The following is a 26,841-nucleotide window of genomic DNA, read 5'->3' as shown; positions in this document are numbered from 1 at the left end:
AAACAGTAAAATAAACTGGTAGACTTACATAAAGTGAAAGACTTCCCAAAATTAACAATTAACTAATAATGGCAAAAAGTCAATTAATAGAGAACCAAATAGATTAAGGGGGAGCTGTGTCCCTCAAAGAATCCTATTTTCTCCACTGTTCATTGAGGGACACAGCACTGTAGCAGTCCCAAAGTGAGGAATGGGCAAGGATATCCAAACAACCAAAACGTGCAAAATTGTAGTCCAGAAAAAAGGAGGTGATCCCACAGCCAACTGCTGAATCTCATGGCGGATGCTAGCATCTACCAATGCAGCCATATCCACCATAGGGAACTTGGCAAAGGAGTAGACAGAAAAACAGGCTGCAGATTTATAAACCTAGGAGACTGAAGCCCAATGACAGAAGACCCAGGTTACACTTACCACTATCGTAGAGGGAGTAACGAGGTGGGAAGGTGAATGCCTATTCTTCAGGGTAAAAGTCTAAAAAGGGTCTGGTGAATCCAATAGAAGATGATCGCACTAGAAGTGGAGGCACCCTTACTGGAATGATCTGGAATGACAAATAAATGGCTTTCCAAAAGAAGCAGTGGGTTTCAAGTACACCCTTACAGCTCTAGCCAAATCTAGGGAATGGAGAACAATATCTATAAGAAACTGCACCTGTTGTCCCCCAACCCAAGGGGGATACCCTCACAGGGGAACAATGTGAGTCACCTCCTTAACAAGGGTATGGACCAAGGAATGGTTAGCTAGAAACCATGGGAAAAGAATAGACAAGTTTGAAACCTGTACTTTGATTCTGCTAAGCATGAAACTCTGGTTTACTCCATCTGGAGAACGGACAGTATCCTACTCATGGAAAACAGAGGACTGAAATTATGCAACTTGTACAGCTTTCCAGGTGAATAGGTAAACCTCTAGAGAGGTCTCTTGTCTCTCAGCACTTGGGCTTTAACAACCTTGCTGTTACTTTGAGAGGCAGGACTGAACATTGGGATAGCAAGTTTGGCCTATCCAGCAGCCTCCACAGCACTTGCAGACGAATTAGGCCTGAGCACCAAAGCCTAATTGGCCAATCCAGAGCAATGAGGATGATGGGAAACATCAGAAGGGGGAAATATGGAAACCAGAGTGCTGAAGAGGTGTGGTGTAAGAGGGAGATTTGAAGAAAAAAAATAGGATTTTTTTTTATTTTACTCATCATCAAATCCTTTTTTGGAGTCTATTGAGAGACACAGGAATTCAAATACGGTCAGGTTAAATTGCCAACCCACAGGAGGATTGGACACTAGCAAAAAAAAAAAAACAGTATCTGAATTCCTGTGTTCCTTGATGGACAAAAAAGAAAATAGGACTTTTGTACTCACCGTAAAAAAAAACTTTTTTTGGAGTCATTTGAGGGACACAGATATTCAAAGTCTCTCATTTTGTGTCCAATCTTTCTGTATGCAACAGTATAAACTGACAATACCTGAATTCTTTCTCCCTAAATGGGCAAGAAAGAAAATAGTTTTTGGCAGTGTGAACTGGAACACTACCTTGTAACCAACCCGTAATCAGTACCTCCCATACCCAAACATCTGAGATGTTGCCAAAAGTCTGAAATAAATGTAATAGATAATAGACCTCTTCCACCCCGAGATTCCAGATGAGGGCAAACCTCTGTGTAGAGGCGACTTTTGGCCCGAACGCCTTTGCTTGACCTCAATGATTTAAACCAGCCAAGGTGGCCATTTTGGGGGCACCGGTGGCCTTGAAAGAGAAACAAATTAACTTCTTGTGCATAGAAAAAGACAGCACACTCTTACATAGAGGATCCTTCCCTTTTGAGGAAATGAGATGAGTGCTCTTTTACCCCTGTGGCATTCTTGATGATCCAAGGTAGCTTCCAATTGAATGGAAACTCAGTGAAGGCCTTCCTAGATGTTTAATTTGTAAATCTGAATTTGAGTCATAGAACCCTCCAGATAATCACAAAGGTCTTTCTATTGTTTGACACGAGACAGCTGGAATCTAGTGGTGCATCACACAAGTATCTGAGTACCTGAACCTTCTGCTCTGTCAATTCAATGAGATGTTTCGGTGCATGCAAATCTGGACACCATCTAAGACAACTTAGCAGAGGTCACAATTGAAGCCTACTGGGGGTAAGCGGAATGTAGCCCACTTTTTGATGAAGTATTTGACAAAGGAATAAAGGACAGAAAAACCTTTAGAAAGGTAAAAGGACCCGTTGGGTAATTTCTTCTCTTTGCACATAAAAGAAAAGGGAAAACTCTAGCGGAACACACAGGTTTTGTAGGAGTCCAGAGCAGCCGCCTTGCTGGAGAAAGGGTCTGACTGGTCCCAGTTACAGCCTGTATGAGATCTTAAACTGTCATTTGTTGTGACAAGGAAACTACCTACTGCTCATCCTCAAACAAAAAGCTGAGAACCACAGACATTTAGAACACTGGCAAGTCTTCAAAGCCATATCTTTTAGAGTGAATTCACTGATCCTGGCATTGCCCCCCAGTATTTCTTAGCCTAGTTAATGGTCACCAAAGCCACCCATTACACTGAGGAACCAACAATATTCTTTGGAAATGGGAGGTGATGTAATCAATTTTAACTTTTACAGGAAAGGTCAGGATAGCACAAGAAAAATATGCATCCAACTGCCTATATCTCAGAATCTACTCCTCATTTTTTAACATGCAGTTAAAAAAAACACTTCTGCATTTTCAACATATGTTTAGTTAAAACTACTCAAGGTTGTGACAAGTTTATCTTTAAAAAATTCAACTAATCGAACAATCAGCATATTAAAAATGTTCACGGTAAGCATCCGATTGTTGTAAGACATGAAATTGCTACAACATAGTAAGCCCAGAAAAAGATTTCCAAATAATTCCTACTTAATCACTCCACCCCTTTTCCAAACATGTGTGGCTTGGTGCTCAGCAAAACCAGTCAGGAAACAGCATACTGTAAGCTCTGTATGGCTAATTTATTCGAAGCAAAAGGAAAAAAAAAGTGTTATAATAACCTAATCATTTTGTTTCAATTTTCTAAACAGTAATATGACAATGAAAAACAAAATGTTACTGGCTGCTATGGCCAACAGTTCCACTTTCTGGATCTCCACTTCAACAAATCAGTCTTTAAAAGGCAGCACGCTGTTTCCATAGCAAGAGAATACTGTGTTCTCTGGGAACTGCACAGCTGCACTACATCTCACACATTTACATGTTATGGAGACATTTACAAGGAGAAATTATACTGTTATAAAATTTGTCACTGTCAGACACAAGACGATCATTTCATTTAGGAAGAAGAGAAACGTCACGACGGGCCCAGAATAAATTAGCTAATCTATAAATGCTACCTTGTTTGGCGGAGAACTTTAAATAAAGATGTTTTTGCGCTACATTTTTTTTTTTTTTTTAACACTGTTAAACTCAGAAGCACAATGAAACATAACAAGAAAATATTTAAAGGGGCATTTGTTCCAATTCAAGAAGATGCCCTTGAAGAGAATCTAAAATCAATACAAGAAACCGGTCATGGCATAAAACACGTAAGATTCAATCTCTGATCTCTTTGGGAAATGTTAGTTTGTCAAAATAATCTACTGGCTTCAAAACCACCAATTCGGCACAAACATACACCTAGTGAAGCCAAAACTCCCTACCTGCATACTTGTTCAAGGTCAATGTCAGAGAATCAGTACAGTACATTAGTCTTTAAACTATCATTTTCCTTTTACCGAATTCCCTTGAACATTCCCTTACTCTATGCATACACTATCATTTATTTATAGGGTCAACAATATTTGCATCTATTTTACATATAAACTATAAGATTTTTGATTAAAAGAGAAGTATGAGATTTGTTTTTAATCATACTCACCTAGCTGGATGCAGCATCGGTCTGATGCTGCATCTGTCCCCCACCGGCTCTAACACTGAGAACTGAGCGATCAAACACCGCAGATCTCTCAGTTCTCACAGCTCAGTGAGCAGAGAGCCGGTGACTGTCAGTCACCGGCTCTCTGCTCTACCCCCCCTGCGCTCACTGGAGCGCTGGGCTGTGGTGGGGGCGGGAGTGGCCAGATTAGGCTCTCAGCAGCTCGCTGAGAGGCTAAGCTGAGTGCCAGTCCAGGCATGTGGGCGGATCCCAACCATATGCTCACCATCTTTCCCGAGCCTGCACTGGCTCTGTGATGTCAGCCGACAGTGGAATTCAGCCCACTGTCTGCTGAAAATGGGTCACAGGAGTGCAGAACAAACTGCATTCCTGCGATCCACAGGAGAAGTACATATACAGTGGGGACGGAAAGTATTCAGACCCCCTTAAATTTTTCACTCTTTGTTATATTGCAGCTATTTGCTAAAATCATTTAAGTTCATTTTTTTTCCTCATTAATCTACACACAGCACCCCATATTGACAGAAAAACACAGAATTGTTGACATTTTTGCAGATTTATTAAAAAAAGAAAAACTGAAATATCACATGGTCCTAAGTATTCAGACCCTTTGCTCAGTATTTAGTAGAAGCACCCTTTTGATCGAATACAGCCATGAGTCTTTTTGGGAAAGATGCAACAAGTTTTTCACACCTGGATTTGGGGATCCTCTGCCATTCCTCCTTGCAGATCCTCTCCAGTTCTGTCAGGTTGGATGGTAAACGTATGTGGACAGCCATTTTTAGGTCTCTCCAGAGATGCTCAATTGGGTTTAAGTCAGGGCTCTGACTGGGCCATACAAGAACATTCACAGAGTTGTTGTGAAGCCACTCCTTTGTTATTTTAGCTGTGTGCTTAGGGTCATTGTCTTGTTGGAAGGTAAACCTTCAGCCCAGTCTGAGGTCCTGAGCACTCCGGAGAAGGTTTTCATCCAGGATATCGCTGTACTTGGCCACATTCATCTTTCCTTCGATTGCAACCAGTCGTCCTGTCCCTGCAGCTGAAAAACACCCCCACAGCATGATGCTGCCACCACCATGCTTCACTGTTGGGACTGTATTGGACAGGTGATGAGCAGTGCCTGGTTTTCTCCACACATACCGCTTAGAATTAAGTCCAAAAAGTTCTATCTTGGTCTCATCAGACCAGAGAATCTTATTTCTCACCATCTTGGAGTCCTTCAGGTGTTTTTTTTATCAAACTCCATGTGGGCTTTCATGTGTCTTGCACTGAGGAGAGGCTTCCGTAAAGCCCCAACTGGTGGAGGGCTGCAGTGATGGTTGACTTTCTACAACTTTCTCCCATCTCCCAACTGCATCTCTGGAGCTCAGTCACAGTGATCTTTGGGTTCTTCTTAACTTCTCTCACCAAGCCTCTTATCCGATAGCTCAGTTTGGCCAGACGGGCAGCTCTAGAAAGGGTTCTGGTCGTCCCAAATGTCTTCCATTTAAGGATTATGGAGGCCACTGTGCTCTTAGGAACCTTAAGTGCAGCAGAAATTTTTTTGTAACCTTTGCCATATCTGTGCCTTGCCACAATTCTGTCTCTGAGCTCTTCAGGCAGTTCCTTTGACCTCATGATTTTCATTTGCTCTGACATGAACTGTGAGCTGTAAGGTCTTATATAGACAGGTGTGTGGCTTTCCTAATCAAGTCCAATCAGTATAATCAAACACAGCTGGACTCAAATGAAGGTGTAGAACCATCTCAAGGATGATCAGAAGAAATGGACAGCACCTGAGTTAAATATATTAGTGTCACAGCAAAGGGTCTGAATACTTAGGACCATGTGATATTTCAGTTTTTCTTTTTTAATAAATCTGCAAAAATGTCAACAATTCTGTGTTTTTCTGTCAATATGGGGTGCTATGTACATTAATGAGGAAAAAAAATGAACTTAAATGATTTTCGTAAATGGCTGCAATATAACAAAGAGTGAAAAATTTAAGGGAGTCTGAATACTTTCCGTCCCCACTGTAAATGAGCTTTGGCTGTACTTCTTCTTTAATAATGCTGCATGATGATTGGTTATGATAAAAGCAACAATAAAGTACAATCAGTGACGCAAGCTCACACTGGATTAACTACAATCTTTAGTGGAGTAATTTTGGCAGTTCTGGTACCAACTCAAGGATTAACATAAACAGCGGCTGTGGCTACAATACTTACCTCATCCTAGGCGCTGTCCCCCAAAATCATTCCATTGTGCTACTAGATGTCCTCAGTCATTCAGGTTGAATGACTTCTTAGCTGGGGTGTTACCACGATGCCCTGGACTCGCAGTGCAATGACGCAGACAGTGGCGCTAACCAGTGGCGGCTGGTGCTCAAAATTTTTTGGGGGGGCGCAAACAAGCTGAAAAATTCTGAAACAAAAACATCAAATGCAGCCACTGTGCCCATCAAATGCAGCCACTGTGCCCATCAAATGCAGCCACTGTGCCCATCAAATGCAACCACTGTGCCCATCAAATGCAACCACTGTGCCCATCAAATGCAAGCAAATGTGCTGATCATATGCAGTCACTGTGCCCAGCAAATGCAGCCACTGTGCCCATCATATGCAGCCAACTGTGCCCAGCAAATGCAGCCAACTGTGCCCATCATATGCAGCCACTGTGCCCATCATATGCAGCCATTTATGCCCCATCATAAGCAGCCAACTGTGCCCCATCATATGCAGCCACTGTGACCATCATATGCAGCCGACTGTGCCCCATCATATGCAGCCAACTGTGCCCAGCAAATGCAGCCACTGTGCCCATCATATGTAGCCACTGTTCCCATCATATGCAGCCATTTGTGCCCATCATATGCAGCCAACTGTGCCCATCATATACAGCCAACTGTGCCCCATCATATGCAGTCAATGTGACACCCGCCCGCTCGCTGTCTGCCTGGCCCTTCCCTCATCGTGGTGGCGGGTCAGGCAGCGCGGGGACGACGACGAGCTGTGGAACGGGTAGCGCGGATCAGGCGGCGACTCCTGTGTCCTCCATGCATCTCTTCTTGCCTTCTGCTAGGCGGCCAATAGGATCGCTTGTGCCTTCAGCCAATCAGGTGACAGGTATTAGACCCACGCCTCCTGATTAGCTGAGAGGCAGTTCATTCACTTTTCTAACACAGCTAGGTGGACTCCGAGCGCAATGCTCTGCGCCACGAGTCCACCTTTTTTTAAGCCGATTAGAGCCTATGGCTCTAATCAAGTGCTTCAAAAAAAACACCCCCGCTGCTGTAATTCAGATGCCCCGCGTCTGAAAAGGGGCCGTATACCTGAATAGGGGGTGGCAGCAGCAGCCATGGATAGATTCATGCTATGCATGAATTTATCCATGATACATATAGGGTTGTGGCTGGAGAGAGGGGGCGGCTCCAGTGCGCCCTTAATGGACGCACCGCCACTGGCACTAACATTGGTGGAGGTCCACCCACCACTGAGATGAGGGAAAGAGACCCTGCACATCACAGGGGGAGGGGGTTATTGTGGGGGACTGTGGCTTTAGGAATCAGTCGCTATAAGGAAAATCTACATATCTGCATACTGAATATCATTACAAGTATGGCAAAGCAAGTAATATCAAAAAGCCATGTGAAAAATTACTTTCAAATTAATTTAGCAAAAGTGTATTCACTGAGCATACACTACAGTCTTTATTTATATGGAATCTGGATCACAGAATGACAATTCTGTCTTCATTGCTTTTATAAATACATTTTTTTAATTCTTCCAATGCTAATCCATACACAGACCAAGTGCATTGTTCACTAAGAAGAAAGCTCTAATTAAAACTATTTTGTGCCTGTTCTTTTTGTTTGCAGCTAGAAAACATCTGGCTATTGTATTTTATCAAATAAAGCCAGATGTTAAGTGCATCTGGTAATGGCACCTAAACAAAGGTTTTAATGCAATTAGGAAGACCAGACTGCTGTGAGGCCTGTATGAAAATGTGATAACAATTCTGCTGGGATCTCTGGAGCAGTCACACAGGCACTACGTGCTCAAGTGCCACATGACCAAAGAGAGAAGAAAATCAGCATCTTGTAATTTGTTCCCAGACACAATAAATATTTAGATAGAGCAATTACAGATCTGTCAGATGTGGTTCTGGAAATATTCCATGAAATAAGTGTAAGTGGCTATCAAAATAGCCAACAGATCTACAATAAAAGGAGGTATAAAACTGCTACCATATAACAAACATGGAAGAATAAATTAGCATTGGGCTGCGTTATGAAGAATGCAACACAGAAAGGAGGATGTGCTGCCAAAACAACCAAATTTCTTGCTTCACATCCCAACACTGGTTAGAAAATTAACAATTAAACCCTAAAATAGTTACTATAAGCATGAGCACTTTTTAACTGCCTTCAGTTTTCATAGATCACCCTTTCTGTAATACGTATCATGTGGTCATACAAGCTTTAGAAACAAACAAACAAGAAAAATAGCCCTGGGACTTTAGATGAGGTGAGAGAGGTTTAGCCAATGTCCACAGTGAACACTGAGACAAAATCAATTTATTCATTTCAAAATGTTATGTAACTGAGCGGTAACAATGATTGTGAGTTACCAGGCATAATAGCCAATGTACACAACACAGATGAACGTAAATATACAAAGATTTATTACAAATGTTATACATCAATGAGCAACAATAAAACTTGAAAGTTGCTGGGTCAGTAAGTACACATACAAAATAAGATGATAAAATGCACATACATGTGGACAGGGACAAGCTTTAGAAACAACTATTCCGTCTGAGCATTCAATCAATCAGTTGTAAACAATGATAGTTCAATTTAAATTTAGCATACACCAGGAACTGGTTTGCATGAATCCAGTCCCTGTCAATGACTGAATTATCAGATCAGAATTGGCAAATAATGCTTCTTTTGAGTTGGAATAAATCAAAGATAATCTAGTGGCAGATGATCTTGTTGACGATCCTTTGCTAAAATTATCAGAATTTTCCAACCCATCCAAATATGTTTCCAAATTCAGTGCCATGAAATTGGTTAAAGGAGACTGAAATAGCAGTAAAACACAATTACTATTTGCTAAATTCTGGTAAAATAGTTTTTATTGTAGGAAGCACAACGTAACAATTGATCACCCACGCAGGAGTACAGCACAAACATATCATAAAGGCATGGGCAAAAATATGATCAGCTAAATATTTTGGAAATACAAAGTGTCCACTGAGCAACCTAGGGGTAGGAGCTGTAGGTCCACATATGTCTCCTAGGTCCAAGGGCCTACAAAGGAAGTGGGGGAGATTTACTAAAGCTGGTGCAAGTCAGAATCTAATGCAGCTGTGCATGGTAGCCAATCAGCTTCTAACTTCAGCTTGTTCAATTAAAGTGGATGTAAACCCAATTTTTTAAATTTATTTTTTATATCATACTGTAGAGCAGGGGTCTTCAAACTGTGGCCCTCCAGTTGTTCGGGAACTTCAATTCCCACCCTGCCATGTCATGTCTGTGAATGTCAAAATTTTACAATGCCTCATGGGAAGTGTAGTTCGGCAACAGCTGGAGGGCCGTAGTTTGAGGATCCCTGCTGTAGAGTATAAGATTTCCTATCATTTGAGCCCAGTCTTGCCACACAGAGTTAATCCATCTCTGAGCAATCCTCTTTTATTGTTCAGTGAGATCATTCTTGACAAACTGAGAAACACTTTGTCAAATACTCCCCCTTGCTGTGAGTGACAGGTGATTTACATCTCGTGCACTGGCCAAAGACACATGCAGTATTTTTTAATTCCCTCCCACTCCTTTCTTCAGCAGCTCAGCAAGGATTGGCTGTTCCACAACTCAGCATGATTTGGCATGCTGAAGTCATGTGGTTACTTTCCTGTCTTTTCACTGGATGCTAGAGATCATAGCAGAAGTTCAGTGTTAGAAATACACAGGGGAGTGTAGAGGTGGGTGGGGAGTCTACTGACATCACGACTCCACCCACCGAGCTCCAGACAACAGACCCACCCACAGTTTTTCGGGTCTAATAACAGACAGAGGGGAGACATTTAACAGGAAAGGATACATGCAGGAGGCATGTATATCCTTATAGATAACCCCTATGGCAGTAGTTTAGAAAGGATGACATTGGGTTTACATCCACTTTAAGCTTTGTCAATAAAACCTGGAAGCTGGTTTCTATGCAGAGCTGCACCAGGTTTTGCATTATCCAGTTTTCGTAAATAACCCCCCATGTTTCAGGTGCACTAGTTTGCATCAAAGGATAATATATATGCAGATTTACTGTACACCTCTTCCGGGGGGTCGACATGAATAAGTAAAGATAAGAAAATGGTGTAAAAACTCAGTAGGTTAAGTGCAAAAATTATGACATAGCAGCATTAGCCACATGTCAACAAAAATGCCCAAGGTCCGGGGATTTAGGGTCGGCACTATGGAAAGTTGAGACTGAGGGCAAACATATGCTTAATCTCAGCAGCAGAAAAAAGAAAAAAACAAGAAGAACAAAAAAAAGGGGGGAGAAGGGAGAGGGAGGAGGAGGAGTCCTGCAGGCTGGGGAAATTAAAGTGGATGTAAACCCGAAATTTTTTTTTTAATCATACTGTAGGAGTATAAGATTTGCTATCATTTGAGCCCAGTCTTGCCACATAGAGTTAATCCCTCTCTGAGCAATCCCCTTTTATTGTTCAGTGAGACAATTCTTGACAAACTGAGAAAAACTTTGTCAAATGCTCCCCCTTGCTGTGAGTGACAGGTGATTTACATCTCGTGCATTAGCCTAAGAGACATGCAGTATTTTTAAATTCCCTCCCCCACTCCTTTCTTCAGCACCTCTGCAAGAATTGGCTGTTCCACACCTCACCATGATTTGGCATGCTGAAGTCATGTGGTTACTTTCCTGTCTTTTCACTGGATGTTAGAGATCACAGCAGAAGTTCAGTGTTAGAAATACACAGAGAAAATGCATATTGACAAGGGGAGTGTAGAGGTGGGCGGGGACTCTACTGACATCACGACTCCACCCACCGAGCTCCAGACAACAGACCCACCCACAGAATATGCCGTTTTTCAGGTCTAATAACAGAGACATTTGACAGGTAAGGATACATGCAGGAGGCATATATATCCTTTTAGATAACCCCTATGGCAGTAGTTTAGAAAGGATGACATTGGGTTTACATCCACTTTAAGAAGAGTCAACTAAGACCCAGACTGTTTGGATGCAGGGTGGGGAGAGCATAGGATCACCAGGGTGATCATACTTGAAAAATTTAGAATGAGAGTTATATAGGATGCTAGACATTTTTTTCATTGATCATGAGTTCAAAATGCTCACCATGGCAAACGGCACAGAGGCCTTCTTCCAGGCCCTGGCGTTCACCTGTTTAGTGACTATGAACAGATATGTCGCCAACTTTTGTGGTATAAGAACAATCCCTGGCAATGCAATCAGGCCACTTTAGCATCCTTGCAAAGTGGTATATGAAACAGGGAGTAGAGGAGCCCAAACACCCTGGATCAGAACCCTGTTAGACGGAGGCAAGACCACCAAATGTGGAAAATGTCTCCTCATTGGCCGCGGCCCCTGAAACACCTTTTACTATATGATGGGTTCGAACTCGCTATTCGGTCCGGGACCAAATTCCATCTTAGGAGAACCTTGTATGCAACCTCTAGGGTAGCTGTGTTGAATGAGCACTTGGCAATGGAGGACCCGGCTTAACTCCACTCCTCTGGGTCAATGGAGATCACCAGATCGTGTTCCCACCGCAACTTGTAAGACGCTGCCACTGGAGGGGCTATAGCGTTAAGAGGAGAATAGATCCTTGAGATGGTGCCTGGGAAGCCGGGAGGATGGAGAATGGAGGCAGATGTGTTTGAAGATTGTTTTTAGAAAGGGGTAAGAGGAGTTGCATCTCAGAGAGGACACCCAGTGGTGCAGTTGGGCGTAAGGAAAAATTCTGCGGGCAGCTCCTCGTAGGCTTCCTGTAAAGAAGGCCAGGAGGGGAGGCTATTTGCTAAGTTCAATCAAAATATTTAATAGATTGGTCACATACTGTAGGTGTATAACCAGTGTAAGTCATGAATCCAGACAATTGGAACTACCACCTTCCCTGGTAACAGGTAAGTTGTCAGCTCATATTTATGGGGCATTTTCAGATATAAGCAGACATCACCAGCCCACCAATACTGGTGAGGTATGTCAGCGGGTTGGAATGTACTTTTCCCACTAGTTACTACTGATACTTACTCTTTAAAAAGGTCAGCAGTGTTTCATCATTGCATAAGCATCTGCATCTGGCCAATATGACATTGTTATGCCCACATCATTTTTTCAGCTTTAGTTAATGAAGGCAACTATTAAATGTCTGCCTGAATCCAGTGTAGCTCCACCTCTCACCCATCCACCGACCCACTAGAAATGGCCCAGAATGTGCAAGAGATCTCTTTTTTCTTTTTTTTTTAAAATGCAGTGCAAAGCATCTCAGCAAGACATGGTATTCCAAGAAGCTTTGCACTGTGCTTGGCAAAGCAGCCAAGTGATCCTGTTGACTGCATAGCTGCTGCTAATTGGGTTCAATGAATGTGTAAAACAGTTGATGGGGAGGACACACCTACTTTGCTGAGTGTCATCTCATGAAAGCAAGGTTTGGGGTCACTAAAACAGTTGTATACTACAAACCCAGGGGCGGACTGACCATTCGGGCACTCGGGCACTGCCTGAGGGCCCCATGCCACTAAGGGGCCCCATTAGGGTTTCCAGCCTCAATAAAACCAGGGACAGTATGTAAAAATCTGTGTTTTTTTAAAAATCCCAAGATTATAGCTGCCCCGCCTCTCCAGTACCTTTTCAGTGTGTGTGTATGTGTATTCTGTGTGTGTATACTGTGTGTGTATATTGTGTGTCTGTCTGTGTATACTGTATGTGTGTGTGTGTATACTGTGTGGCCCCATAATCTATTGCCTGGGGGCCCCATAATCTTCTATTGCCTGGGGGCCCCATAATCTCCTATTGCCCGGGGGCCCCATAATCTTCTATTGCCCGGGGGCCCCATGAGTTGTCAGTCCGCCCCTGTACAAACCTCATCCTGGCCATGCACTTGGTTGGCCAGTAGTGATGAGCTCAGGCATGTTCTGGATCGTAGTCCCAACCCACCTGAGCACTCCCGCCAGTAAGCAGACACTGCACACTGCCAATCATAGGCAGTGAGGCATTTCCTGGTCTGTGCAATTGTGGACCGGGAAATGCCTCACTGCCTACGATTGGTGGTATGCAGTGTCGGCTTCCTGGCGGGAGTGCTCAGGTGGATTGGGACTACGATCCCGAACACGCCTTAGCCCATCACTATTGTCCAGCATTCAACCACAAATGTTTCCTGGTTTGAAACGACTAAAAATTTGGCCTGAATGAGTAGTATTGTGGAGGGTTTGATAGTTTTCCACATTAATTTAAAACACTTGGTCCCTGTTAAATATGTAATGATAATGATTAAAAGCTGACTGAAAGCCAAAGTGTCACAGGATTGCCTAATTATAGCCAGCAATATTCTGCCCATATACCCATCAATGTACAGGGGAATTTACTAAGCTTTGAAAAGGACCAACAACCAAATGGACCACTGCATCCTTTCACCAAAGCCATAGAATGATTAATGGTATCAACAGGAACTGTTAATGGTAGGCTGAAATATTCTATTTGGTAATTTTAATAACTGAACGTTGGTTGAAATTGCCTGAAAATTTTGAATTGAAGATTTATTATATAAAATTTGAATTCAATGATATGGTTTTATTATATATTATTTTATAAAAAAAAAAAAAAAAAAACTTAAAATAACTTATTGTAAGCTGTAAAGAGTAACTTTAAGCAAAATTGTTAATAATGAAATTCCCAGGTGTCAGGGGATCAAGGGCACTACATTTGGAAAGAACATAAAGGGGAATTTTTAAGGTGCCAGAATCATAACTCAAACTGAAAAGTAAAATATCCACAAATGTATTACAACATAAACATTGTAAAAAACAACACTTTCACAGTATTGATCATAAAACCATCCATGTGGCTTGAATGCATGGGCAGTAACTTGAGCACTACATGTTTTCGCCAAAAGTTTCGCTTCCTCAGGAGACTTATGAATGCTGCAAAAAGGCGCCATGGATTTGGATCTCTATTTATCTGGAGGGTGCAATCTGTATTCTTATGCCCCGTACACATGGTCGGATTTTCCGACGGAAAATGTGTGATAGGACCTTGTTGTCGGAAATTCCGACCGTGTGTAGGCTCCATCACACATTTTCCATCGGATTTTCCGACACACAAAGTTTGAGAGCAGGCTATAAAATTTTCCAACAACAAAATCCGTTGTCGGAATTTCCGATCGTGTGTACACAAATCCGATGCACAAAGTGCCACGCATGCTCAGAATAAATAAAGAGATGAAAGCTATTGGCTACTGCCCCGTTTATAGTCCCAACGTACGTGTTTTACGTCACCGCGTTCAGAACGATCGGATTTTCCGACAACTTTGTGTGACCGTGTGTATGCAAGACAAGTTTGAGCCAACATCCGTCGGAAAAAATCCTAGGATTTTGTTGTCAGAATGTCCAATCAATGTCCGACCGTGTGTCCGGGGCATAAGAGTGGTGGGATTACCTATGCACCTCTAAAGTAGCGGTAGGTATCAACCAGAATGGACCTATGTTCATCTATGAATAGGGCAATTTTGAGTGCCTGTTCTGGATCATGACCCCCTTTTATGCTGATTATCTACAGGTTGATGTATATATGGCTTTCTCCCTCCTATGGCTACTGTTTTTTTCCTTAGGGCGACCCTATTGATGCAGAATCTCTGTTTTTTATCACTTTTCAACTATCTAGTGTTCCTGAGCACCCTTGGTAAGAAAACCCTCTAAGCGACCCACGTATATATGCTTTGTATTCTTATATATTGTTATTTTACTATGAACTTTACATAGGATTGTTGGTTAATTTACAAATATCATATCTCATTTTAGTGGCGTCTTATGCAGTAGTCATAAGTCTCCTGAGAAAGCCACAGTTTTGGTGAAACATGTAACGCTGAAGTTACTGCACATGGATTCAAGCCGCATGGATACTCTGTGATGGTTTTATGATCAATACTGTGAAAGTATTGTTTTTAAACAATGTTTATATTGTAATAAAATTGTGGATATTTCACTTTTTCTCTTTGAATTATGATTCTGGCACCTTAAAAATCCCCCATTGTTATGTTCTTTCCAAACTGTTTAAGCAAAATCGATAAATGAAAAAAAACAGACTTGGATATAAGTGTTAAAAACTGATTTTAAAAAAAACACGTTTTTAAACAGACATACTGAGTTGTCACCAATGTACATTTATTTTCTAAGCAGATTTTCATTGGAGAGAACATCAGGCAAAGGCCACTTAAAGTGATTGTAAAATCTGGTTTAAAAAAAAATAAACATGTTATACTTACCTGCTCTGTGCAGTACATTTGCATAGAGCAGCCCAGATCCTCCTCTACTTGGGTCCGTCTTTGCTGCTCCTGGCCCCTCCTTCCTGTTGAGTGCCCCCACAGCAAGCAGCTTGCTATGGGGGCACTCGAGCCGAGTCGCAGCTCTGTGTGTACATTCAGACAAGGAGCTGTGGTTTGGCCCTGCCCCCTCTCTCCTGATTGGCTAACTGACTTTGATTGACAGCAGCGGGAGCCAATGGTGTCACTGCTGTGTCTCAGCCAATCAGGAGGGAGTCCCGGACAGCCAAAGGACTCATGGTCATAGCTGGATAGAGATGGGACTCAGGTAAGTATGAGGGGGGCTGCTGCACACAGAAGGCATTTTATCTTAATGCATAGAATGCATTAAGATAAATAACCTTCTGCCGTTACAACCACTTTAAACCCACTGGGCCACTACAGTGCTTAGCATAAGTATTCAATCACTGTGGACTTTGCCACATTTGGTAGTGTTAAAACTTGAGATTGAAGGATTCCAACTGTGTGTTTACTATCCGCTTTAAAATATACCTAACATTTGAATGTGAAACACATATTGTTGAGTCATGTTTAACTGCATTTACAGCTGCTGATCTTTAAAGTGTATATAAACCTTCACCTTGTAAAACAACCCATTCAGTGTAAAATAGAAATGAAAGGTAAAACAATTGTGTATAGGATATAAAAAATATTATAAATACCTTTTTTCTCTTTTTTTAAATTATCATATTCCCTCTGTTCTCAGCTGCATAATTGCTGGGGGAGAAGCAGCAGCACACTGAGCTCTCCAGTGAATGGGTGTGCAGCAGGGGCGTGTCAGGACAAGTCTGATCATTGGAGGAGAGCACACTGAGATTCCAGCATAGCTAGAGAACTGAACACAGTGTGCACTCCTGCTTAGTGTGGTCAGCTTTTAATAGGAAAGCAGAGGTACTGGCAAGAACACTAGGGACTTTACACAAATGAAGCAATACAAAGAGAACAGGATACCTTTTCATACAAATACATGGTACAGCAGGCACATATCAGGAATATGAAATGTTGGGGGTAACAAACGCTTTAGGGAAAAATCTCTACAGATTTGATCCTGCAATTTTTAATCATTATCATTGCCACTTTTTCTTGGAAAAACTGCTCTAGCCTTGTAATACTAAGACCATTGGTGAACAGCAACTTTCAGGTTTTGACACAGTTTCTCAACTGGGTTGATGTCGGTCTCTTTGATTGTCACTGTCATGTTGAAAGGTAACCCTCTCCTCTAATTCTTGTGTTTTGCAGATTGAAAAAAGGTTTCTTATAAAACTGGCCTATACTTAGCTTAATTTATCCTGTCTTCCACCCCGACCAGTTTACAAGTCCCTGATAATGAAAAGCACTTTTTTCTATATGTTAGCCAAGTTTCCCACCTGCCTTCTGGCTAATGTGATTTAATATATGTGTATTTTTTAAGCAATTCATTTCTTCCTTTTTTTTTCTTCAATGAAGTCCAGCTTTTGTGGCACATGCAGGTTGCAGTTGTCCCAACAGGTCCTTCCATCTCAGCTGTGGATGTCTTCGGCTCCTGCAGACTATTGTCACCACTGGTCTCTTGGTCACTTTCCTGCAGTTAGTATTGTATTTAAAACAGTTGATCACAGTGAAGGGATTATGTGGTTTAAAGTAGAATTAAACCCCATTCATAATTTAAAATATTTCAGCACAGATTAAACATGGAAAAAACTAAAAAAAAATGATATGCAGGCATTTCCTCAGAGATTCTCAAGGCTTTCATATTGCATGGGTGTATTTGTGTTCTCCCAAGAACAAGAAGCAGTTTTACCAATGGATCCACAAGAATCCTCAGACATGTTTATGTTCAATGGTGCACAAAGTTCTGACAATGAGGAAATCTCAAATAAAATTGGAGATTGTATTCATAAATATTGGTCCAATTTACTGACAGCCTAATTTGTAGAAAACGTAACACCACATTTCATCTGCACTTTTCATCTACAGTAACACTACTTGTTTTAAAACAACTAACACAGGATTGCACAGAAGACAAATTGCTGTAAGGCAATATAGCCAAAAAAAGCCTTGTTTGACCCCCAAAATTGTATTTATTACTTTATTATCTTAAGTAATGATAAGGTTATTGTCAATAGCAGAAATTTTCTCTGGTCCATAAGGATTATATCGGTCTGAGAACTGAAGTGGTTATAATCTGGGCTACCTTAAAATCCAAGCATTGCACATTGTTTCAAAAATGAGAGAATCAAACATTTAAATAATAGGTGCTGCAACATCCCAAGGATCCCCCTCATTGTGATCATTGTAAAGTACAGTTATGATCATAAGTTTACATACCCTGGAAGAATGTATGATTTCTTGGCCATTTTTCAAAGAATATGAATGATAACACAAAAACTTTTCTTTCACTCATGGCTAGTGTTTGGCTGAAGCCATTTATTATCAATCAACTGTATTTACTCTTTTTAAATCATAATCACAACAGAAACTACCCAAATGACCCTGATCAAAAGTTTACATACCCTGGTGATTTTGGCCTGATAACATACACACAAGTTGACACAAAGGGGTTTGAACGGCTATTAAAAGGTAACCATCCTCACCTGCGATCTGTTTGCTTGTAATTAGTGTGTGCGTATAAAAGGTCAATGAGTTTCTGGACTCCTGACAGAACCTTGCATCTTTCATCCAGTACTGCACTGATGTTTCTGGATTCTGAGTCATGGGGAAAGCAAAAGAATTGTCAAAGGATCTGCGGGAAAAGGTAGTTGAATTGTATAACACAGGAAAGGGATATAAAAAGATATCCAAGGAATTGAGAATGCCAATCAGCAGCGTTCAAACTATAATCAAGAAGTGGAAAATGAGGGGTTCTGTTGAAACCAAACCACGGTCAGGTAGAGCAACTAAAATTTCAGCCACAACTGCCAGGAAAATTGTTTGGGATGCAAAGAAAACACCACAAATAACTTCAGGTGAAATAATGCACAAAGATGCACAATAAGGATCACTTGAAGAAAGATGGGATGCATGGTTGAGTCGCCAGAAGAAAGCCATTACTACGCAAATGCCACAAAGTATCCCACTTACAATACGCCAAACAACACAGAGACAAGCCTCAAACCTTCTGGCACAAAGTTATTTGGAGTGATGAGACCAAAATTGAGCTTTTTGGCCACAACCATAAACGCTTCATTTGGAGAGAAGTCAACAAGGCCTATGATGAAAGGTACACCATTCCTACTGTGAAACACGGAGGTGGATCGCTGATGTTTTGGGGATGCGTGAGCTACAAAGGCACAGGAATTGATGAAAAAAATTGATGGCAAGATGAATGCAGTATGTTATCAAAAAATACTGGAGGAACATTTGTACTCATCAGCCAGGAAGCTGCGCATGGGACGTACTTGGACATTCCAACATGACAATGATCCAAAACACAAGGCCAAATCGACCTGTCATTGGCTACAGCAGAATAAAGTGAAGGAGTGGCTATCTCAGTCTCCTGACCTCAATATCATTGAGTGACTCTGGGGAGATCTCAAACGTGCAGTTCATGCAAGACAGCCCAAGAATTTACAGGAACTGGAGGCTTTCTGCCAAGAGGAATGGGCTGCTTTACCATCTGAGAAGATAAGGAGCCTCATCCACAAATACCACAAAAGACTTCAAGCTGTCATTGATGTTAAAGGGGGCAATATACGGTATTAAGAACTGGGGTATGTAAACTTTTGATCAGGGTCATTTGGGTAGTTTCTGTTGCCATTATGATTTAAAAGGAGTAAACAGAGTTGATTGATAATAAATGGCTTCAGCCAAACACTAACCATGAGTGAAAGAAAAGTTTTTGTGTTATCATTCATATTCTCTGAAAAATGGCCAAGAAATCATAAATTCTGCGAGGGTATGTAAACTTATAAGCACAACTGTATGTACCTAAATACTGTCAGTTAAGGAATTTCTCAACCCCAAAATGGTAAATTAAAGAGGTGCTTTAGTCTGGTTTCCAAAAATTTTAATTCAGTAGCTACAAAAACTGGAAAAACAGTTCTAGGTCCTCGTTCCCCGAAAAAAAAATCCAAATATAAGTTTTCTTGATAGATTTTATATGTAAGCAAGACCTACTACATCACATTATGTAAAAAGAAAAACACAGTGAGCACATGTGGGAAAAGCACAGCAGAGTCTACATGTTAAAAATGTATTACCTATAAGTTCATAATAAACTGGGTCTTAGAAAAGGGGATCTAGATAGGGAGCACCTACATCAGCAGTGAATGCTCAGCTTTCACCTGATCATGATCTATATATATTTTTATAACCCATACCCAATTTGTGCTTTGCCAAAGCTGTATTGTGGACTGTTTTTTAAGCGTATTGGTCTTCATTCTGTTAGATATATTCTCCAACAAACTAAGGGGCCCTTAAAGTGGATGTAAACCTGAAGATTTTTTTTGAATGAAGACTTCTACCTGGTACAGTAGAGGATGTCAAGTCATCTGTGCCCAGTCTTGCCACAAAGAGTTAATCCAGCTCTGAGCAATCCTCTGATCTTTTTTACTATAATAAAAAACTACACACAGATAAATTTGTGTTGCCACTCCCTACACTGCTGTGACTGACATCTGATTTCCTTATCTCATGCACAAGCATAAGAGCAGAGAGAGTGTCTACGATTCATGAATCCTCCACTCTGACTGGCACCAAGTGTATAGGACATGCGCAGGAGTGTATATGACAGGGGGCAGTGAGCGTGCTCTGCTTCTGCTGTGCGCAAACTTTTTTCTATACAGGCATGAGGTTCGTCCTTGTGACGCTGCCTGGCCAAGGGGAGTGTAGTGGTGGTCGGGGAGTCTTGTGATGTCATGACTCCACCCAACAAGCGCCGCCAAATAGACCCGCCCACCGATTCCGGAGTTTTGCGGGGCTCCAAATGCAGAAAGGGGTTACATTTGGAAGGTAGGGTGACATACAGGAGGCTTGCATGTACTGTATATATAGATTATGTGCCATAATTTAATACATGGTGAGCGGTGGATTTACATCCACTTTAAGAAACTGGTATATTTATTCTGAGATCACATGCAAATACAGTATGTGGACCAAATTAAACATGTTACATTATTCTGCAGGCATTAATTGCACTTAAGCTTATTCAGGGTTCTCACAGCAAAAAAGGGGGCATTAAGCCTTTTCAGTTTTTTTATTTGTAACTAATTTGGAAACTGTAGACATTTTCCACTTTGATACTATGTAGATCTATAACATAATATGCCATATTAAATCTATTTTAACTCAAGGTAGAAATACCATAAATGTGGAAAAAACTAATGGGAATGGGGGGGTTAAATACTTATGCAAAACATATGATGACTGCCAAAGGTTTATAACAACTGCTAACACAGATGAGTGTAGCTTACTTGAATATATCCTTAGATATTAGATAAACATTGCCTGCACCTATGAAGGATCGAAGGCCTATGCCTATGTACAATGTCTTATGCCAGTGGTCATCAACCCTGTCCTCAGGGCCCACTAACAGGCCAGATTTTAAGTATTACCTTGGGGAGATGCAGACTAGAATACTGCAATCACTGAGCAGCAAATGATATCACCTGTGATGTATTTCCGTTATCTTGCAAACCTGGCCTGTTAGTGGGCCCTGAGGACAGGGTTGATGACCAATGTCTTATGCAACTACAAACAATGGGATCTTTCTTAAATATACAATTTTCTTTTTGCTGTTTTTATGGTAGAGTCATTCACCGATGCACAAAAAATAATTACTACAATTGAATTGAATGGTTAAAAGATTACACAAGTGTAAAATTATGGCTAATCAGGTGTTCTTGTTGGGCTGAACTTGTTTATTACTATTCATGTGGACTGGGGAAAGAACTATATTTGTGCCATAGGCTCCCTTAATATATAGACCATTCTTATTGATGAGCTTTCTATTACATACATGAAGAATCCAGCAAGCAGAAAAATAACTTTCCTAGTGTTCATGGCAAGTGGGAAGACCTATAAATTCCGGTCCAGAAAGTATCATTAATAAATCCTCAGATATACAGTATATAAGAAACTGGCACATGATTCAGGCCACTGAATACATAATATTGTATCACCATCAGTATCTTTGAGCAATAACGATAATTTTCACAATCATAAAGGCTCACCTTTATGTTGAACATCAAAGTGGTGCCTAAAAGAAAAAACAAACCATTATTAAAGGGTAATTATAACGGTCTTGGTTCAAAGTCATTTTATTTTTTACATATATATTGTATTTATATTTTTCTAACTGTTTTGTATATTCTTTTTAATAATAGGTGATGCTTCTGATGTCCTCTATCTTTGGTGTGGGGCAGTGAACATATTTTGTTAGGCTTCACTCTGAAATTTAGGATTAGGATTTGTAATGGTTATGTATCTTTAATTTGCTTTAACTGCTTAATTTGTTCCCGATTTGAAAGCCGTATATGGTTACTCAACTTATTTCATAAGTGTTCCTGCCTGAGAAACAGCATTAAATACTTTAACCTGAAACTGTTGCAAATGGAACATTTTGTACATTTGTCACTTTTGTTTGGATTTTCAATACATATTAACAGGGTTGTAAACCCTTGTTTTGTTTTTAAACAACAACAAACATGCCTATACTTACCTGCTCTGTGCAATCGGTTTGCACAAAGCAGCCCCGATCCTCTTCTTCTGGGGTGCCCCGCCAGCGCTTCAGGCCCCTCTTCTTTATCAGGTGCCCCCACGGAAAGCCTTGTCCCCTGGGGGCACCCATGCGGGCTTGCTCCCGAGTCCTGCTGCTGCATCCATTAACACAGACAGTGGGACACGACCCACTCCCTGCTCCCCTGTCACTGGATTTGATTGACAGCAATGGGAGCCAATGACTCTGTGATCAATCTATCCAATGAGGAGAAAGACAGTGGCTGGAGCCACTATGCTCATGCACATCGCTGGACCAGATTGGGCTCAGGTAAGAAAAAGGGGGGAGGGTCTGGACGGAGCAGCAGCACAGAAGGGTTTTAACCTTAAAGTGGAGTTCCACCCTAAAAACAGAAATGTCATTTATGTGCATGAAAAAAAAAAAAACATTTGTAGAAATTTTTTTCTTTTACTCACCTCTAAAAACCTGTTGCTAGGGGGTCCCTCGTAGTCTACCTCCTTCAGTGCCTGGGCTCTTGACGTCACTTCCCTCGGCGCAGGAAGGGAGATCAGCTCTGCCCCCTCCCTCTTGTCAATCCTCTGGGACACGTCTCAGGTCCCAGATGATTGCGCAACCAATCACGGCGCGCAGCGCTGCTCGCGCATGCGCAGTGGGTGCCCGGCTGTGAAGCCACAGCCGGGCACCCACAGTTACAATGCCAGTGCTGCCGAGCGGAGGGGGTAACGAGCGGGGCTTTGATCCCCCGCATCGCTGGACCCTGGGACAGGAAAGTGTCCAATTATTAAAAGTCAGCAGCTGCAGTATTTCTAGCTGCTGACTTTTAATTTTTTTTTTTTTTAAAGCGGAACACCACTTTAATGCATAGAATGCGTTAAGGTGAAAAAACCTTGAGGCTTTACAACCACTTGAAATACAGCAATCCTAGACTTGTATTTTCACATTGCAACTCTCCTTTTATATGCTTCTTATTTATTCATTCATATTTAGTAATCAAGCTTTTGCCCACATCTTATAGCATTCATCAAGTGCTCAAAGCCATCAGATACAAAATTCATTAAATACATAGCAATTCATATCACATGATTATTCCAGCCCATGAAATTAGTGAACACTTGCATAACTTGTCCAGAGCTACAAGTTAACTCCTGCATTCCCAGGGCAATGGGGGCTGGGTCACACCACACGCAATGTACAGCACATAATGGGTGTACACTGCTGTGCTTTGTAAATGTCCGCTCTTTTCTTTTTTTTCCCCTAACTTCGTAAGTGAATATAAAGGCCGATTATTTTTATTTCAAAACCCTGTCTTCATCTCACCTAGTGATAGATGCGTGCTCCAGTACGTGGAAACTCAACTGGCTTGAGGACCCTTTTCAGAAAAGTGCCAGAGTACTGGATGTTCAACCATGATTTGCCTAATCAATGATTTAGAGGCAGATATTCTATCTAGTCCATCCCACTGCAAGAGATAATTTTAAAGTTCTAACATTTTCTAGCTATTATCCATTATCCATTTCAAAAAAAAAAAATCTACACCAATTTACTAGTTTGGAGAATTTTAAATGATGGAGAAAATGGAACCTAAACTACTAAAGAGGGATTATTCTACAGAATTGGTGGAACTGGAATATTGGAAAATCCCTCAGGAATAATTAGAACAAGCCAAAAGATGTGGACAACCTGAACGGTTATCCTTCATGGTGGATCATTCAAACCATGTAAGTGAATAGTGATAAATGTGTGTGCTGCTATGTAAAGAACTCAAAATTGTGCTAACAATATAACAATTGAATGAAAATGAACAGCTGCAACCATTTAAAAGTGCACTCCAACACTACCGTAAAAATAATGATGTATAAGGAATGGTGCGGTTGCTTCATAACTAAAATTAAATAAATTCATGGGTAAAACATAAACATAGATTGCAAAGCATAGGGACTAGGGAGTCCAAAAAATCACAAATAAAATCCAAGTGAAAAAAATAGTCCAAGTGCAAAAAATATATATAAAAAAACTGCTCAGTCCATATCGTGATTGAAGTAAAATATATATCCAGTGAGACAAACAGCAACCACCGCCACCAATGAATGAATTGACTGCTCACCTCAGGAGATGACCAAAAGGTCAAACAAAGCTTAAATCTCAAAGTATGGCTGCTAGGGTCCCCGCTGTACAAGCTCCAACATGCCTGCTTGAATACTCCGGTAATGTGCCTCTTGATCAATAATCACTCAGAGAGAGCAAAAATAGCACTAGCGCAATATTGCCAGTAAAATAAAATGCATTTATTCAATACCTGCTTACATTAAAGTTTGGCAAGATCCTCAATACAGGTATAGAGAAAAAGAGTCGCCTCCTCACCACACTTCCATACACTGTAGACACCGGAAGTGATGTTACAAGGCTCCACCCGACACGTTGCGTCACTGGTCACGTGACTTTCTCAGGGATAGGAATTTTCATTTCATGTGACTAGATAAATGAAGTGCAGTTGAGAACATTCTCAAATCCTTTAGCAAATCAGCCACCCTGTGTTTTGAAGGACTGGGAAGAATATGTATCCCTATATGCCCTGCACACAGAGTAATGTTATTATGGGAATGCCCTGTGGATTGGTATATATAGAGGGAACAACTCAACACATTAAAGTGATACTAAAGTCTATTTTTTTTTTCATTTAAAAATAACAAACATGTTATACTTACCTGCTATGTGTAACAGTTTTGCCCAGAGCAGCCCAGGTTCTCCTCTTCTCGGGTCCCTCACTAGCGCTCCTGGTCCCTCCCTCCTGCTGTGTACCTCCACTGCAAGCAGCTTGCTATGGAGGCACCCGAGCCAAGCCGCTGCTCTGTGTGTCCATTCAGACACGGAGCCGCGGCTCGGCCTAGCCCCTTCTTTCTCCTCATTGGCTCGTTGACTTTGATTGACAGCAGCGGGAGACAATGGCGCACCGCTGCTGTCTCAGCCAATGAGGAGGGAAAGTCCCGAACAGCCGAGACTCTTTTGCAAAATCGCTGGATCGAGATGGGGCTTAGGTAAAGTATTAGGGGGGCTGCTGAACACAGAAGGTTTTTTCATCTTAATGCATAGCTGTTTTTATCTTTTGGACTCATCACTGTAAATAGAGTTGAACTTGCTAATGGCAAGTTCAACTCTATTATCATATTAAAGGGAAACTAAACCCTTCTATCCTTTACAGCAAAGGAAGCTGCCATATTGCAGTTGTCATGGTACTGCACATGTGATTAGTTATGACACCAGCTATTTGATGGCTTGACAGTTCAGTTGTGAGCTGAAGCAAATGTCATAGTCATCATTCACGGCATGCCTTGTTTTGGTGAACCGGTAAATCGGTGGGTTTAACTAGTAATTGGCACACATTTTCATATTTACCATTAACGTGTACTGAACAGTAATATGGGCTTTCAGTTTCAGTGTGATCCCTGTCTCTCATGGCTCAGCTGTGCTTTGTCAGGGCTGTAGCATATTATTTTCAGATGCATTCGGGCTTTATTTATATATTTATTTTATTTTTTATTTATTCTGAATTAACTGTTGTAAATCAGCTTCGAGATGGATTTAACACAAAAAAATCTGTTCACGCATACCGTTTTCAAACATAACCAGAGCACTACCTGCCTGGAGTTAGCATGTTCTCCCTGTGTCTGTTTGGGTTTCCTCCCACACTCCAAAGACATGCAGGTAAGTTCATTGCCTCCTGTCTAAATTGGCTCTACTATATGTATGTATGAATGTGAGTTAGGGACCTTAGATTGTAAGCTCATTGAGGGCAGGGACTGATATGAATGTACAATATATATGTAAAGTGCTGCATAAATTGACGGCGCTATAGAAGTACCTGTAATAAATAAATAAGAATTGATCTGTAAGACTTACTACTTTGTAGACTTCCAGATGTTTACTGGGAATTTTAGAGGATTCCAACTTATCTAATTATAAAAAACGCCATTTACACAATTTCTATTTTTTTTATGCTAAGAAGACTATAGAAATCTAGTGGAGGCCACAATCTCCTGTTACTTGGATTGGTCAACCAAATTATCCCTATGTACAAATTAATTTATGAGGCACAAGGATGCTTAAAGAGATTAAAAAACGATGGTCTCCCTGGCTGCCTGTGTACTATACTGACTTATTAATAATTTATGGAGGTTCCCATGTATAACGCAGGATAATTTGTGACTCACACAATAGGTGGTTGTTAGACTTATATGATGTTATATATTATTGGTTGGTATTGTCATATATAGCTTTGGTACATTAAGTAGCTATGTGTTAATTGTATTTTTTTTTTCTATACACAAGCTGTATAATTGCCTTTTTTATTTTTTTTTCTTTGTTTATGAAAAATCAATAAAAACCTTTAAGGCTAGGTTTGCAACTGTGTTTTGATTTTATTTTTGATGCGGATGTGGGGGTTTTTTTGCAGAAAAGACTATAAAAAACATTTACATGAAGTTTTGGTGCGTTTCTATTGCAGTCAATGGTGCACACAATCACGCTGCATTGCACCAAAGTAGCACCTGTACCTTCCCTAAAGCTGCATCGCAGTTGCATTGCAGTGATGTGAATGGGCACCATTGAAATCAATGTGATTTTCATTGTCATGCGCTTCTGTGTGACCCTAGTCGCATCTGAAATAGCACTAGTGTGAATCAGGGCAAAAAAAAACCAAAACAAGTAACCCCCTTCATCCCCCATGATAACGG

At 41.0% G+C, this 26,841-nt stretch overlaps 1 protein-coding gene across 1 annotated transcript in view; it reads right to left on the bottom strand.

Moving 5' to 3' along the window:
• The window catches only part of SKAP1 (src kinase associated phosphoprotein 1), a 695,231-nt gene that overhangs the window by 597,329 nt on the left and 71,061 nt on the right, over positions 1-26,841 (bottom strand). Inside the window, exon 3 of the mRNA XM_073608061.1 lies at positions 21,606-21,631. Coding sequence (XP_073464162.1) covers positions 21,606-21,631 — 26 coding nt within the window. The remainder of the gene's footprint in view (positions 1-21,605; positions 21,632-26,841) is intronic.

The sequence above is a fragment of the Aquarana catesbeiana genome, linkage group LG12 (assembly GCF_042186555.1).
Source record: "Aquarana catesbeiana isolate 2022-GZ linkage group LG12, ASM4218655v1, whole genome shotgun sequence".
NCBI classification, from domain to species: domain Eukaryota; kingdom Metazoa; phylum Chordata; class Amphibia; order Anura; family Ranidae; genus Aquarana; species Aquarana catesbeiana.
This window is presented reverse-complemented; position numbering and strand designations above follow the sequence as displayed.